Consider the following 14,098-nt stretch of genomic DNA (forward strand, 5'->3'; position numbering starts at 1 on the left):
TGTATGTGGGTGGCGTACTGGCGTGCATTAATGGTAAGGCGAGCAGTGTCTAGAAAAGTCGAGCAACATTTGGGAGGGAAACCGTAAATGTTAACTTCTCATTCTCACAAATAACAAGGATTCATTAAACTAACAATCTTAAACAATAGATACTCCATTTTAATTGATGTCATTTAACAAAACTTAAGTAGCTCAATCTTCAGAAATTAAACATAAACACCAGAGGATAGTAGAAGAAACAAAGATCCAAACCCCTGCACAGAAAGGTATTAGCTTATCAGGTATCAGCCACTCACCAAAATCACTTATTATGCAAGACCAGAACGTTATGAAATAGTTTGACAAGTCATACCAAGAAAACAGAAGCCACTGCTCCTGTTATAAGTTCCTTGGCAAGACTGCGATTTCGCCTTGATGAGGTTGCTTCATAGCTGCAGAGAATATTCAGCAACATTATGAACCCAAAGAAAAAAGAAATCGACGATGAACCACACAAAATTTTACTTGATTCACGTCCACATAGTTAAGGGAGCCACTAACTCTCAGCCATGATTTGTGATAAGTTTAAGGATTAATCAATGAGTTGTCAATGGCAGCACAGAAAAATTTATCTTCAGCACAGGAAGAAAACATGGTGATCAGCCAACCTCCCACAAGAAGCACCCGGGAAAATTCAATCCAATGTGAAGAAACTCACTTCTCTTTTATCATAGACACATGGCAATTTAGTCCAAGTGGTATACTGAAAATAGTGCAGTGATCACAAATCTAGAAAATGCTCACATGTGGCAACCCTTGGTGCCCTAAATCCAAATAATTTTTTTACAGCTGAAAAAATAAAGTTTGATTTAACGTTATCCTTATAAGACAGGTTAAGTATAGATTAGGTGAATGTACGTGTCAACACAAGCATAAGTGTTGCATGGTGCAGCTCAAATGTTAGCCACAGCCTGAAACAAAGTACAGCTACACACATGCACGTGTACTAAAAGGGATTGATATTCGTTCTTCAAATATGTGGGTTAGTATTATTTCTTCTGTAGGCCAAATTCTTTCTTCAACGACGTGGCTTGACAGCATTGCCACATTTCATATTTCACAAGAAGGTATATGCTAACACAAGAAAATCTTATGTATAATATTTTAGGCCTATAGAAGTACACCATAAATTGTACAATATAGACAAAACAGAAGTAATGCCCACATAATACTAACAATACCCTTATAGACTTTATCACCTATGAGGCTGAATCAGTAGGTTCCCAAACACCTCCTGAGGGTAATCATTCTCGAATATTATTCAAGCTAAGCTTACAACCACCAAACTATTTTCATCCTCTGAATGCCTCTGCCCAACCAAAAGACACTATGGTATTCTCAGGAAGGCATAGCTCAAAAGAAGTCCTTGGAATCAGTTTCACTAGTTCAAGTACCAAATACACTGAGAGAACTTTATATAAACATGAATCAACTAATCACAAGGAAATGATAAAAGCATTTCAGGAAATAAACAGACTGAAAACATCACATCAGAGACTGCAAGCAGATACAAAGTCACTGATTAGAAGCAACATGAGGAATTCAAGTAGGCTGAGTATAAAGAAGTCCCTTAGCATGATTCGATAAATAGCAATAATGATCGTAAAAGGAACACCAATTCGAAACTTCCACTGATAATTCCTTATCAGAAGGGATGGCCACTAAACCGTTGAAGATGATTGTATTCATGTCTTGTACATAGTAAATAAGATGGCAAGTTAAGTCATACCAGACACACACAACACACACAAACAAACAAACAAATGTTAAACATTGCAAGTTAAAGACATGCTGCTCTTAATTGTTTATCCACACATTGACTATTTGCGCAAATGACACACATATAGAGGACAAAATTCCAGCATGAAATATTCTAAAACATTTTTAATATTTTTCCACAAAGAGATCAATCCACAAAAGGATGCATAGAAGAGAAAAGCAAGTCCTGAAAATTCGAACAAAAATAAAAATCAACATCCAAACACCCCAAACAAAAGCCTCATATCCAAGATAAATAAATGTTTACAAATGGATAAAAAAATGAACGCCTTCAAGAAGGAAAGTATTTGACATAAATTTAAGACATCCTCCTGAAATTCAGTTTGTAGGTCTTTGAAAACTAAGCTAGCTTTCCAGCAAAAACCATGAAAATTATGAAAGATATACATGAATGCAACGTAAATATCATAGTATTTGGCTCACAATGTATAAATCATATCTACATTCTGTATAAGCACTCCTTCAAACATGGCATAAAATATCAAAGAAAAAAAAAACCCATTGAAAGTCTCAAATTTCATTCTCACAGAAGATCCATCATGAGATGGTTCCCTATCCTTTCGTTTTAACTGATTAGCCTTAAATTGAAGTAGCCCATCGCTTTTCTCTAACTCGCACCAAATCCAAGTGACTTGAACTTATAAACGAAGATAAGCAAGTGAAGCAACCTATGGAATCCCTACTATCATAAACCAGAACTCAAGCAAACAGCAAGCTGTGAAGCAACAAAACGATTTGCAGACCAGTTCAATAGAAAACAGCAGCTACAATAGGCTGTGACCAAAGTTCCAAACCTTGCCCACTGCCTCCTAGACACTATATTTCTCTCTCTCACACAATTTTAAATCAATATTCATGAAAGCCGGACATGGTACACAATCCAGTAATATCCCGAGTGAACAGATTAACGCATAGACCACAGACACCACCCCCAGTTTTAGAAACATCGAATTTGCCATAGTGAGTTATCGCAAACCATCAAACATCATAAACAGATAAAATCTTTCATCAAATCACTATCTAATCGCGCAGATCTACTAATCTGCAATCTCAAAATAGTTGACTTAAATCCCCAACGATTCAAAGAAAAAAAGAACAAGAAGCAATCATCGGTTTTTACGAAACAAACAAAAAAAAGTGTTATGAAATCTACATAGAGCTTACATGAAGAAGGAAGCAGTGATCACGAGGCCGATTGCGAGCATCAAGAAGGCTAGGGCTGGGTACGATGAGTCGGGTACGGGACTCGTGATCGGTTTCGGAGCCTTGAAAAATAAATTCAAAAAAATTGCAGAATCAGAATTCAGAGGGAAAGCAATCATTTACGGGCAAATAGTGAAATGTTGCCGGAAGAACTATAGCATCGAGAGCTTTACCATGACTGCAAGGCAGAGGAGGATGTCAGATCTTTGCTCCGATCTGAGAATTCACGCGCGAGGAACGCTTCCAACTGAAGAGCTGTTGTTTCTCTCTCTAACAGAGAACGTTAATTTCTAGGCTTTAGGTATTTGATGTTACGGCAGCACGTGAAAGTTCATGGTCGCTCGGATGATGTTTTCAATCTCGACCGTCCATTCGTTGGCGTAGTAATCGAACAGATCCCAGTAGTGGGTTTGGTCTTGGGTTCAATTCCCATTGTGACATATGGGGTGAAAGCTTGAAACCAAGAGTAGGGCTGTTAAAAACTAAACTAAATAATCGAATCGGTTGATAACCAAACTCATGGCTCAATCATTTTCAAACAATTTTATATATTTATTTAAAGAACCAATCAATAAGCATTGACAAAAAAATCGATCAATTAAATTTATATTAAAAATCGAAAAAATCCAATCGTAAAATTTGGTTTGCTAAGTGATAACAGTAAGTCCAAATGAGTAGTTGGTTGAACGATAATTCCCGTACATGTAAGGGATTAAAGACCCGTTAAGGCGTGGATCCCTAGACCCCTGTTTCAAAAAAAAGAAAGTGATAACAGTAAGAAAAGAGTATTTATAAGGGAATAGTTTAATTTTCACGGACACAACACAAAAACTATACATTTTCTTAGCAAGAAGATTTGCTTTCATCTTCCTGGTATTTTCCCGTACAAAAATGCATCTATCAACAATTCAAGCAGATCATAAAAGCCTACATCAGAATCGCTCTGCATACTGCATTATTGATTCAAAAACCCTGCCAGATTAGTATAGTACTATGTGGAAGCCTTCTTCCTCCTATAAGTTCCTGCATTTATCTGATTTTTCTTAATGATAATAGTCAATAAGGGAGAATTTCTATGGTTCTATCCAATGCAGCTTTTCCATCCAGGCTATGACAGTCAAATTATGTACTCAAGATGAAGAATTTACACGCTTCTCTGTTGGGAGGACCCGGAATACCATTCTTATGTGCATGCAGGAGTCGCAGGAGTGGAAGGCTCTTTGTGCATGGAAAAAGACTGCAAATGCTCAATGCGAACCCGGCTGTACCTTGAACATAACTCCATGTTCACTCAAACTACCCCCGGTTAACCCTCTTATTGTCTGCCAGAACTGTCTACCCCTTTCAGTCCTCAACGGACCGGAACTGGAATATCTCCTAAAGGATCCAGATGCCTGCCTGTCAAGTCTCACCGATGCACTGAACAAATCTGAGGCTGACAGTCCCATCTCTGTATCCGGCCCAAAATCATAGCGAGGCATGTGATATTGGCTTTGCAAGGGATCCAGAGGCTGTCTAGAGCTAGTACTGACTCCAGCATCCACATCAATTGACAAATTTTCTCGGCTAGAAGTTCTTGAACCGACTTCTTTCGCCTCATCACACTCATTACATACTAAATTTAATGCCTGAACTACCTCACCCATGAAAGGACGGTGCGTTACCTCCGTTTGTACACACATAGAAGCAATTGCAGCTACCTTAGCAATGCTATCAAATGGGGCATCAGGTCCTAAGCATTTATCTATAATTGTTTCCAACCCTTCTCTACTCGTGAGGAGTGGACGTGCCCATGCCACTAAATTCTCCTGACCGGGTGGTTGTGACATGTCTATAGGTCTTCTTCCAGTTAGAAGCTCAAGAAGGACTACACCATAGCTGTAAACATCACTCTTCACCAGAAGATGCCCTGTCATCGCATACTCGGGAGCTACATACCTGGTCAAAAGTATTAAATGAAGCAAGACTATTAATAACTTGGAACAATTGAAACATCAATGTGGTAGTTACATGAAATAGAAATCCAGAGGAGTAATGCGTAATATATAATATGCATGGAATAAGGAATGATAGCCATGTCAAAGATGGATCAAATTCCCAGAAAACAGCCATATAGAAGCCAGTTGTGACGATTTCCATTCCAGAGTAATCTGCATGGGTTTCCAGAATAAGAAATTCATACCCAAAAGTTCCCATAACACGCGTTGATATATGCCTGTTGTCCTCGTCCATGGCAACTCGTGCCAAACCAAAGTCAGACACTTTTGGTGTGAAATCATGTTCCAGCAAGATGTTGCTCGCCTTGAAATCTCTGTGTATGACACGGGGGCTCGAATCTTCATGCAAATATGCTAGACCCCGTGCAGCACCAAGAGCTATCTTCACCCGGGCATCCCAATCAAGTGGAGCAGCTTCTTTGTCAACTCCTGACAACAAACAAGACACGAGCATGACTATTTTGCAGAAAAACCATCAGTTAGAAGTAAATAGGCAGTTAACCCAAACAAAATAGCAACATCATTACCATGTAAATGAGACTCTACACTGCCATTTGGAATGAGTTCATAAACCAAGCACCTGCTGCGCTCCTCTGTACATATGCCAATCAATTTGACCAAATTTCTGTGGTGTAGACGGCTGAGCATCTCGACTTCGGCCAAGAATTCACGTCCACCCTGCTGATCATCTCTCTTTAAAACTTTGACCGCCACTTTGGTCCCATCTTCAAGAACACCACTGTAAACACAGCCAAAGCCTCCTTCCCCAAGTACTCTCGAAGCATTAAGGTTGTCTGTTGCTCTCTCTATATCAGCAGTGCTGAAGGTTTTAGCAGATCCTTTGTAAGGTGCAATACTAGATCCAAATGATAAGGATGTAGAACTGATACCACTTCCCTTAACTGACCCAGTAGCACCTGCAAGTTATCAAAGGCAAAATTTTCTCAATGGACCCAATTTTCCCCACATCACCTGTGGTCAATATTATAATAGCAAGAAGATATTAAATTTATAACATAGCATCTGTCACAGAAAAGTAAAAAAGGCCAGACACCGGAACATCATATCTAGCTCAACTACTAGATCTACACAATTTTCCCTTAATCCAACCATATGGAAAGATTAATTGCTTAAGCTCTACATTTCTTCATTTTTTCTGCAATATTCCTATTTATCTTGGCCATTAACTCAGTGGGGGCTCTGGTTCTTGCAACACAGACAAACGGTCGAAACAGCAATGAGGGTATAAAAATGTGCATTACGTGATGGTTTTAGGACGGTAGCGGGAAAAGACTGCTGGATGGATGCTGGTTGGGAAGCACTGTCTCTGTGTTTGAACAGCAGAACCCAAGCAACTGCGCCACATAAAACAACTGCCACAAGAACTGACAGAACAATTACAGCAACTATGCCACCGCTAAGATCATCTTTATGCTGCCCATTCCGCACATCAACCCCCAGGGGCTTTATTGCCCGCGCATTATTACCATTAGCAGAATATGGCCCACCATCTATCATGCTAACGCTCGGTGCAGAGGGTGGAGATGGAGGTAGACCTGTAGATGAAGTATATCGGCATTAACACCCAGAAGGCAGTGGGGAAAAGAGAGAGTGAGGCTTAATATTATTCAATACCTGGGTAACGCACATATAATACGTCATATTGCCCAAACAGGGAAGGATTTATGACAACTTGTTTATGCCAAAATCTATGGTATGTCAAAAATGCTGTAGTGTTATCAAACATCTCTTCAAGAGGTACCAAATCAGTAAGGACAATTGTCTTTTCTGGGTTCTGGCTGGCAGCATTGGCTCCAATAATACGAACTTGACCTTGTTTCAAGAATACCCCAGCAGCAATTTCCTCGGCTAGCTGTGGAACCAAAGGGAAGAAAGTGTAAAGGGCAACACTGAGGCGCAGTCCAACTTGAATGGGCCTAACACAGCCACAGGGAGACCCAGAAGGAGCATTTGTGTATGGCTCCTTGCATTCCGTAGAAGAACAGTCTGTAGATATAACCAAGCTATGAGTTACACGGCAGTAAGATGAAGAACAATGACAACAACAAAGACAAAGACTAAGAGAAACATTTAGAGAACTACCTTTATTGGGAGGAGGAGGTGGTAGTGATTGCGTTGGAGGCAGAAGTGGAATCTTTGGACTTCTTGGTGGAGACCCAGAAGGAGAAGCCTTAGGGGAGAGAATGGGCACTGGAAAAATACATATGTACGTATAAAATACACAGTTATGCTACTAAGACTATGACAACCAGGGGAGAAAGGGTTAATTGAAGCATACTATTCAAGATATACAAAAAAGCAAGAAACATTACTTTGGGTCCAGACAGATGCAGAACTTGGAAATGGTGAAGGAGTAGGTGATGCATGGCTTATTGATGGGGGAAAGTGATGCCGAGATGGAGAAATTAAAGAACCTACAAACAGAAATGGTGTCAGTAGTTAACTTGGGTGTTTTAACTCATGGCTCTGGCTCTAGTCAGCATACAACACATGAACATTACAGTACCTGGATCAAAGGGTGCGGGTGCATGAGCATTTTGTCTCCGCTTACTCAATGGAAGAAATGCAGGAGAACTGGCAGGACCTGTAAGGAATATTAAGGATAAGATGATTAGCTTATGAGTAGCTGTTCTTTCGGGGTATGTCTTAGTTAAAATAAAAAACCTTGCTGATTTGGAGGAAGAGGTATCACATATGCCGGAGATGGGATGTTCATTCTGTCCCTTGCATGATGAGGTTTATGAAATGAGGAAGAAGGTGATAATGCAGGAGACAGATAGTCTCTATCTTGTGGAGGTCTGTGAGATACAAGTGATGGCACCGGGGCACTCTGATGATGCCTTATAGCATTGTGCTTTGAAGGAGCTACAGCACGAAAAAGACCTTCAGTTAACACTCAGAGCTTTACCAACTTGATAATAGTTAACGGTAAACAACTCCCGTCCACAAGGGAACCGCAGTGGGTCGGGGACAGACAAAATGTATGCAGCCTCCTCCGCATAATATGCGGAAAGGCTGTTTCCGGGGTTTGCCAACTTTATAATAGTCAACAGAAAATTTTGATGTTCTAATGTATACCCTTAGTTGGGGAATGGTTCACAGGTGGCAATAGCTTGGGGATATCATTTGGCGGTGCAGCAACTAGCACTCCGCCTTCCTCCCAGTCAACACTTGGAGTAGCCGCAGGAGAGACATCAGTATCTGCAACTTCATATTTGGAATATTCAGTGTAGCACTATTCAGATTTCAGAGAGTCGGAACTTTTGCAGATACAGATTTCTATTTAAAGCAAATGAAGCCACCAATTGAATGATAACTATTTTAGTGATCATAAACATATATTACAATCTTGATTGTATTAATATTATCAGAATGACCAACTAATACAACAAAAACAAGAAACTTGAAACATACCAAGGAATGGGGTCAGAACACGTCGGATGTCCGGTTTTGTCCAAATGCCACAAATAACACATAGGCTTTAATAATTTCTTGAATAGCATATTGGATACCTATCCTTAAATAGAGATACGGAGACAAAATAGATAGACTTCATACTGCTGTAGCTTCCTGATTCATCTTATAAGTTCTGTGAAGAATATGAAATATATCTTAAGAGTCATAGCTTACAGATTCGTCTAATAAGTTCTGTGAAGTTTATGGAATCTCACACAATTTAGATCCACAAGGATGTGGGTAAAATCTATGGAAAGAATGGCGTTCCAAGCACAATTTATCAGATGTCTAGTGAAAGTACAATATGACAATGACAGTTTACCTGGAGTGGTAGGTGAAATTTCTGGAGCCTTATCATCCGATACATTTCTTTGATGATGAATTGGTGGTGAATCCCCTCTAGTACGAGGTGCTATTGATTAAATATATTGGAAAAAGAAAGAAACCACTTCAGAACACCATCTAACAGATCAACAATGGCACATTTAAAGAGAGATCATATACCTGGAGCAACAGGTGCCACAATAGGTGCTTCATAGTTTGATTCATTTCTTTGATGGGAGGTTGGTGGCAGAGTTGCGGGAATGCTTGGATGGATGGTTGGTGGTGGTGGTGGTACAACTAATAACATATATTGAGGAGGAAATGCAGGGTCCAACTCAGAAAATAATATACTAGGTTTCCAATGAAGCCATGACACAATGTAGCCATCATACCTGGAGCTACAGGCTCCTGGATAGGAGCCTTATTGTTCGACGCGTTCCTTTCTTGCTCACCTGAGGTTGGGGAGAAAGTTCCTGGTATATTCGGTTGTATGGTTGGTCTCAGTGGTGGTGCAACTGATCATGGATGTTCATGGGAAAATAATTAGCCAGTTCAGAAGTACATAAACTCTTATCAAGAAAAGGCAAGAGAAACCTCTACTAGATGTTCAGTAGAGGCACAACAAAATGTTGCCATCATACCTGGAGCTATAGGCTCCTGGATAGGAGCTTTATTGTTTGACGCATTCCTTTCTTCCTCACCTGGGGTTGGGGAGAAAGGTCCTGGTATGTTTGGTTGCATGGTTGGTCTCGGTAGTGGTGCAACTGATCATGGATGTTCATAGGGAAAATAATTGCCAGTTCAGAAGTTCATAAACTCATATCAAGAAAAGACAAGAGAAACACCTACTAGAGTCGCAACAAAATGTTGTCATCATACCTGGAGCTATAGGCTCCTGGATAGGAGCCTTATTGTTCGACGCGTTCCTTTCTTGCTCATCTGGGGTTGGGGAGAAAGTTCCTGGTATGTTCGGTTGTGTGGCCGGTCTCGGTGGTGGTGCAACTGATCATGGATGTTTATGGGGAAAATAATTAGCCAGTTCAGAAGTCCATAAACTCATATCAAGAAAAGACAAGAGAAAACCCTACTAGAGTCGCAACAAAAAATGTTGCCATCATACCTGGAGCTATAGGCTCCTGGATAGGAGACTTATTGTTCGACGCGTTCCTTTCTTGCTCATCTGGGGTTGGGGAGAAAGGTCCTGGTATGTTCGGTTGTATGATTGGTCTCAGTGGTGGTGCAACTGATCATGGATGTTCATGGAGAAAATAATTAGCCAGTTTAGAAGTCCATAAACTCATATCAGGAAAAGACAAGAGAAGCACTACTAGAGTCACAACAAAATGTTGCCATCATACCTGGAGCTATGGGCTCCTGGATAGGAGCCTCATTGTTCGACGCGTTCCTTTCTTGCTCATCTGGGGTTGGGGAGAAAGTTCCTGGTATGTTCGGTTGTATGGTTGGTCGCGGTGGTGGTGCAGCTGATCATGGATGTTCATGGGAAAATAACTAGCCAGTTCAGAAGTCCATAACTTATATCAAGAAAAGACAAGAGAAATACCTACTAGAGTCACAACAAAATGTTGCCATCATACCTGGAGCTATAGGCTCCTGGATAGGAGCCTTATTGTTTGACGCATTCCTTTCTTGCTCATCTGGGGGTGGGGAGAAAGTTCCAGGTATGTTCGGCTGTATGGTTGGTCTTGGTGGTGGTGCAACTGATCATGGATGTTCATGGGAAAATAATAAAGCAGTTCAGAAGTCAATCAACTAATAGTTATTGAAGGCACAAGAAACATCTATCTGGTACCTGGAGCAATGGACTCTACAACAGGAGCCTCGCTCTTTGACGCATTTCTTTGATGAGAAGTTGGGGGAAAAGTTCCTGGTGCACTCGGGCTGATGGCTGGTGCTATTTGTGGAAATTTTGTTGGAGGAGTTGCAACTGCAATAGCAAAATGGAAAATTGGTGCATTCTTAGAACCAAGACAGAGTCAAGCACAGAACAAGCATAGAAGATGTAATTGGTCGTGTAGCTGGGAGCAACTGGCACCGAGGTGGAAACATTACCAGCTGGTGTCTTCTCTCTCGGAGCACCTGGCAACACGGATGGTGCATCTGCATGAATAGTTGAGGAGGGAGTAGCCGTGGGATTAGATGGTGATACAAAGGGAAATCTGGGTGACGAGGATGGTGAATGTTCTTGATCAGTCAAAGGTGGAGGAGCTGCATTATGTGGCATTGGTTCCATTGGAGTATTAGCTGATGAGGGCGCAGGCCGTTTTGTCCTAGGCCTAGGGGCAAACATTAGAGGTGGTGATGCAAGAGGAGCAAGCAAGCCTAACCCTGGGACGTCAAAAACAAGATGCCTGGTCATTGGTCAAACAATCTCAAAATACTAACATTTGACAAAGACAGCTTTATGGATGTTACCATGATGCTGAGATGCTGATCTAGATGGATTGCCACTCCAGGAAACAGGAGTGGGTGTAATTTCTACAGAAAGACTCGCTGGTGATGGGGATATATCATACCCTGAAAGGTAAAAAATTACATTTCAATGTTATGGATATAAATTTTGAATACCTACATAAACGATGGCATATTAAGGAAACATGAAGTAAACATGCAAGACTGTGCTGCAAAAGATGCTTAAGGAAATTCAATTCCAAAGTGCCAAGCCAAAAGGTATCCTCTAAATGAAGCATGATAATAGGACTATGGAACGATGGAAATTTTCAATAAGTGTAATACTTCTAGCATCAACTGGAACTGAACAAACTAGTAGTTCCAACTTCCAAAGACTAACATATACATGTCTCCGACCTTGCCCACTGCAGGAGCATCGTGCTCGGGTGTTATTTAAATTACCAGAGTCCAGATCACTTGATCCCAACTCTATCAAACTAATCAAATCCAGTACAAGATTCATCCCAGAAGTTCAGATCCTCTACATTACTGGTAAACGTAATCAACATTGGCGATATCAAATTGCAACTACCAAGATTAACAAATTACTTTCAATCATTCGGATGAAAGCATAATACATTAGATTCTAAATTAGAACGAAGAAAAAACATTACCTGTAGATCCATGCACAGTTAAAAGAGCACAAATGACTGAGAGTTTCACAAGTTGAAGCATCACCGGTACCACCAGCACCAACCCCATCCCTTAAACACCAAATCTCAACCTCTATAACTTAAAACCCAATCCAAAACTCCATAAGAAATTATCCACCAACAAGGAGTATAATTATGAAACCAATAAATCACTAAATCAAGAGAGTGAGGTGTAGATAACGAGTCGGTTAGAATTAGATTAGCAACAACCCTTGAACACAGTATAAACAAAGCATTGAGGAGGCGGTTTATGGGAAAACCCAAAACTGGGTTTGGTGATAAGAACCCATAAGCTCTGGTTTTCACAGAGCTCTGAAAGTTCCATGCTTGAGAATGGAAACGTATTCACTGACATGAGTTATTACAAAGAAAAATCAATTTAAAAACGGACGAAAACAAAATCCAAAAAAGGGTAATAATACATACAATGAACACAGACTCAAAAGCGCCAAGTAACAGACTACAAATAAAAGTATTGAGGAGGGTAATTTGGTGGGGGAAGGCTAGAGAACGAGATGAGATTCTTTGATTAGTGGTGTTAATTTAGTTGGGTGGAGAGAGGGAGGGAGGTTATGAGATTTATGAGTAGGGTATTGAATGAAAAGTTTCCCTTTAGTCTTTAGTTGGAAATTGTTTTGGCTTTGATTTTGATTGATGGGTAATGCTTTTGAGTCATCTTTCTTGTATTCAAACCGTCCCTTGCTTTTCAGTTGATCCTGTTGTCGTTTGTAAGTTATTGGAGTACTTTTTCCTGACATTGTTGCAGTGTCAAGTGCAAAATTTGCCACTTCACCATGTTTTTCCATATTAAGTTTTGTTATTTTGATTTTTCTTAAAAGCTAATCTACTGGTTAGTGAAGATAATAAAGATAACGTAACGAAAAGAACAACATGTAGCCCAACTTTGAAGGATAAGACAGTGTAACAAGTTTATTTCATTCTTTTATCCCATAATTTATTATTCAAAATTTATTGTTTTAATATAAATTCTATTATTTTTTTATAATACAATGTATAATTCATTGTTTATTTTTCAAATTCCATTGAAAAAAATAATAGAATTAAGATTCATCCGATAAAACTTATCGACAATAAATCTTATTACAAAGAGTTTTATGCGCTAATTCTGAATATGTAAATTCTTCTAAAATCTAATATGTATTTTGAGAGTTAAAGAATTTTAAAATTTCAAATAAGAGATTTTTCTGTCTGCATTCTAGTTAATTACAATTAGGTTTCAAATCTTTCTTATTATATTTAATCAAAAATAATTAAATAAAATTACGTATGGAAACATAAAATTAAAATGAGTTTAATTTTGGAATTATAAGTTGATTTGACTGTGCAGCAAGTGGCTAAGCGATGGACATGGACTTCAACAATTTTGACTCCATTAATCTGTAAAATAAAATATTTTTTAAAAATATTAGAAAAGTCAATAAATTTTAAAGTCCTCTTAAAAATCACAAAAGTATAATGACTAATTAAAGTAGTGTTGCCAAGGGCTTGGTTTGCTTTGCTTAGACCGTAGTGCGTTTATTCTTTCTGACATGATGGCGCCTAGAACATGCGTTTGCTTTATTGATGAGAGAGGGCAATCCCACCCCTTGAAATTGCTAATCTCATCCCCAATTGATTGAATTTTTTTAATATTATCATTATTTTATATTTTATTCTTTTGATTTATGTGTGATTTGACATTTGATTTTCATTTTAAAAATTAATTTTTCCATCTCCATCAATTAACTAAAGTAAATGTATTACATCACATCAACGCAGATTGACGGATATGTTTAATGCATGTTACAAATTGTTCTCTATATGGAGTGATCCATTCGTTTACATAATCATACATATATTTAAACCATTGAATGACAATAAAAAGCATCAGATAACCATCTATCAATGCGATTGCCAATTAAAATAACTCTAACTAGAAGCATGCAACTTCACATTAAAAAACAAAAGAATAGAAACGTATGGGTCACTCCGTACAAAGAACAACTTGCAGCCCACATTAAATATACCCGTTAATCTGCATTGATGTGATGTAAGAGCATCCACAGTGGATGGTATATTTGACATTGTTAGCAACACTTTTTGAATAAATATAGTGCTACACCATCATAATGGGTGAAAAATGACACTTGAAAACTT

At 39.1% G+C, this 14,098-nt stretch overlaps 2 protein-coding genes across 2 annotated transcripts; both read right to left on the reverse strand.

Moving 5' to 3' along the window:
- Positions 1-68: 68 nt before the first annotated feature.
- LOC120005727 (transmembrane protein 258-like) lies at positions 69-3,348 on the reverse strand. The gene is made up of 4 exons (XM_038855519.1): positions 3,195-3,348; positions 2,983-3,083; positions 353-431; positions 69-254 (listed from the first exon to the last, which is right to left on the reverse strand). The coding sequence occupies exons 1-4, from the start codon at positions 3,195-3,197 to the stop codon at positions 207-209; spliced, it is 231 nt and encodes a 76-aa protein (XP_038711447.1). The 5' UTR covers positions 3,198-3,348; the 3' UTR covers positions 69-206.
- Positions 3,349-3,787: 439 nt separating this feature from the next.
- Positions 3,788-12,617, reverse strand: LOC120005524 (mediator of DNA damage checkpoint protein 1-like). The gene is made up of 22 exons (XM_038855193.1): positions 11,903-12,617; positions 11,253-11,354; positions 10,890-11,165; positions 10,630-10,764; positions 10,415-10,537; positions 10,178-10,300; positions 9,940-10,062; positions 9,699-9,821; positions 9,461-9,583; positions 9,212-9,334; positions 9,000-9,116; positions 8,818-8,907; positions 8,118-8,246; positions 7,704-7,904; positions 7,546-7,623; positions 7,352-7,453; positions 7,122-7,229; positions 6,654-7,025; positions 6,281-6,574; positions 5,546-5,935; positions 5,204-5,447; positions 3,788-4,959 (listed from the first exon to the last, which is right to left on the reverse strand). The coding sequence occupies exons 1-22, from the start codon at positions 11,988-11,990 to the stop codon at positions 4,269-4,271; spliced, it is 4,155 nt and encodes a 1,384-aa protein (XP_038711121.1). The 5' UTR covers positions 11,991-12,617; the 3' UTR covers positions 3,788-4,268.
- Positions 12,618-14,098: the final 1,481 nt, after the last annotated feature.

The sequence above is a fragment of the Tripterygium wilfordii genome, chromosome 9 (assembly GCF_013401445.1).
Source record: "Tripterygium wilfordii isolate XIE 37 chromosome 9, ASM1340144v1, whole genome shotgun sequence".
Lineage (NCBI taxonomy): Eukaryota > Viridiplantae > Streptophyta > Magnoliopsida > Celastrales > Celastraceae > Tripterygium > Tripterygium wilfordii.

Excerpts from the sequence above, each read along its gene's own strand:
- LOC120005727 (XM_038855519.1), bottom strand. Across the intron at positions 432-2,982 it reads ATCACTGCTTCCTTCTTCAT|CTATGAAGCAACCTCATCAA; the intron begins GTAAGCTCTATG and ends TATTCTCTGCAG. Across the intron at positions 255-352 it reads CAGTGGCTTCTGTTTTCTTG|GGGTTTGGATCTTTGTTTCT; the intron begins GTATGACTTGTC and ends CTTTCTGTGCAG.
- LOC120005524 (XM_038855193.1), bottom strand. The coding sequence starts at position 11,990 with ATGGGGTTGGTGCTGGTGGTACCGGTGATGCTTCAACTTGTGAAACTC. Across the intron at positions 11,166-11,252 it reads ATCAGCATCTCAGCATCATG|GGTTAGGCTTGCTTGCTCCT; the intron begins GTAACATCCATA and ends TTGACGTCCCAG. Across the intron at positions 9,822-9,939 it reads CCAGGAGCCTATAGCTCCAG|TTGCACCACCACCGAGACCG; the intron begins GTATGATGGCAA and ends ATCCATGATCAG.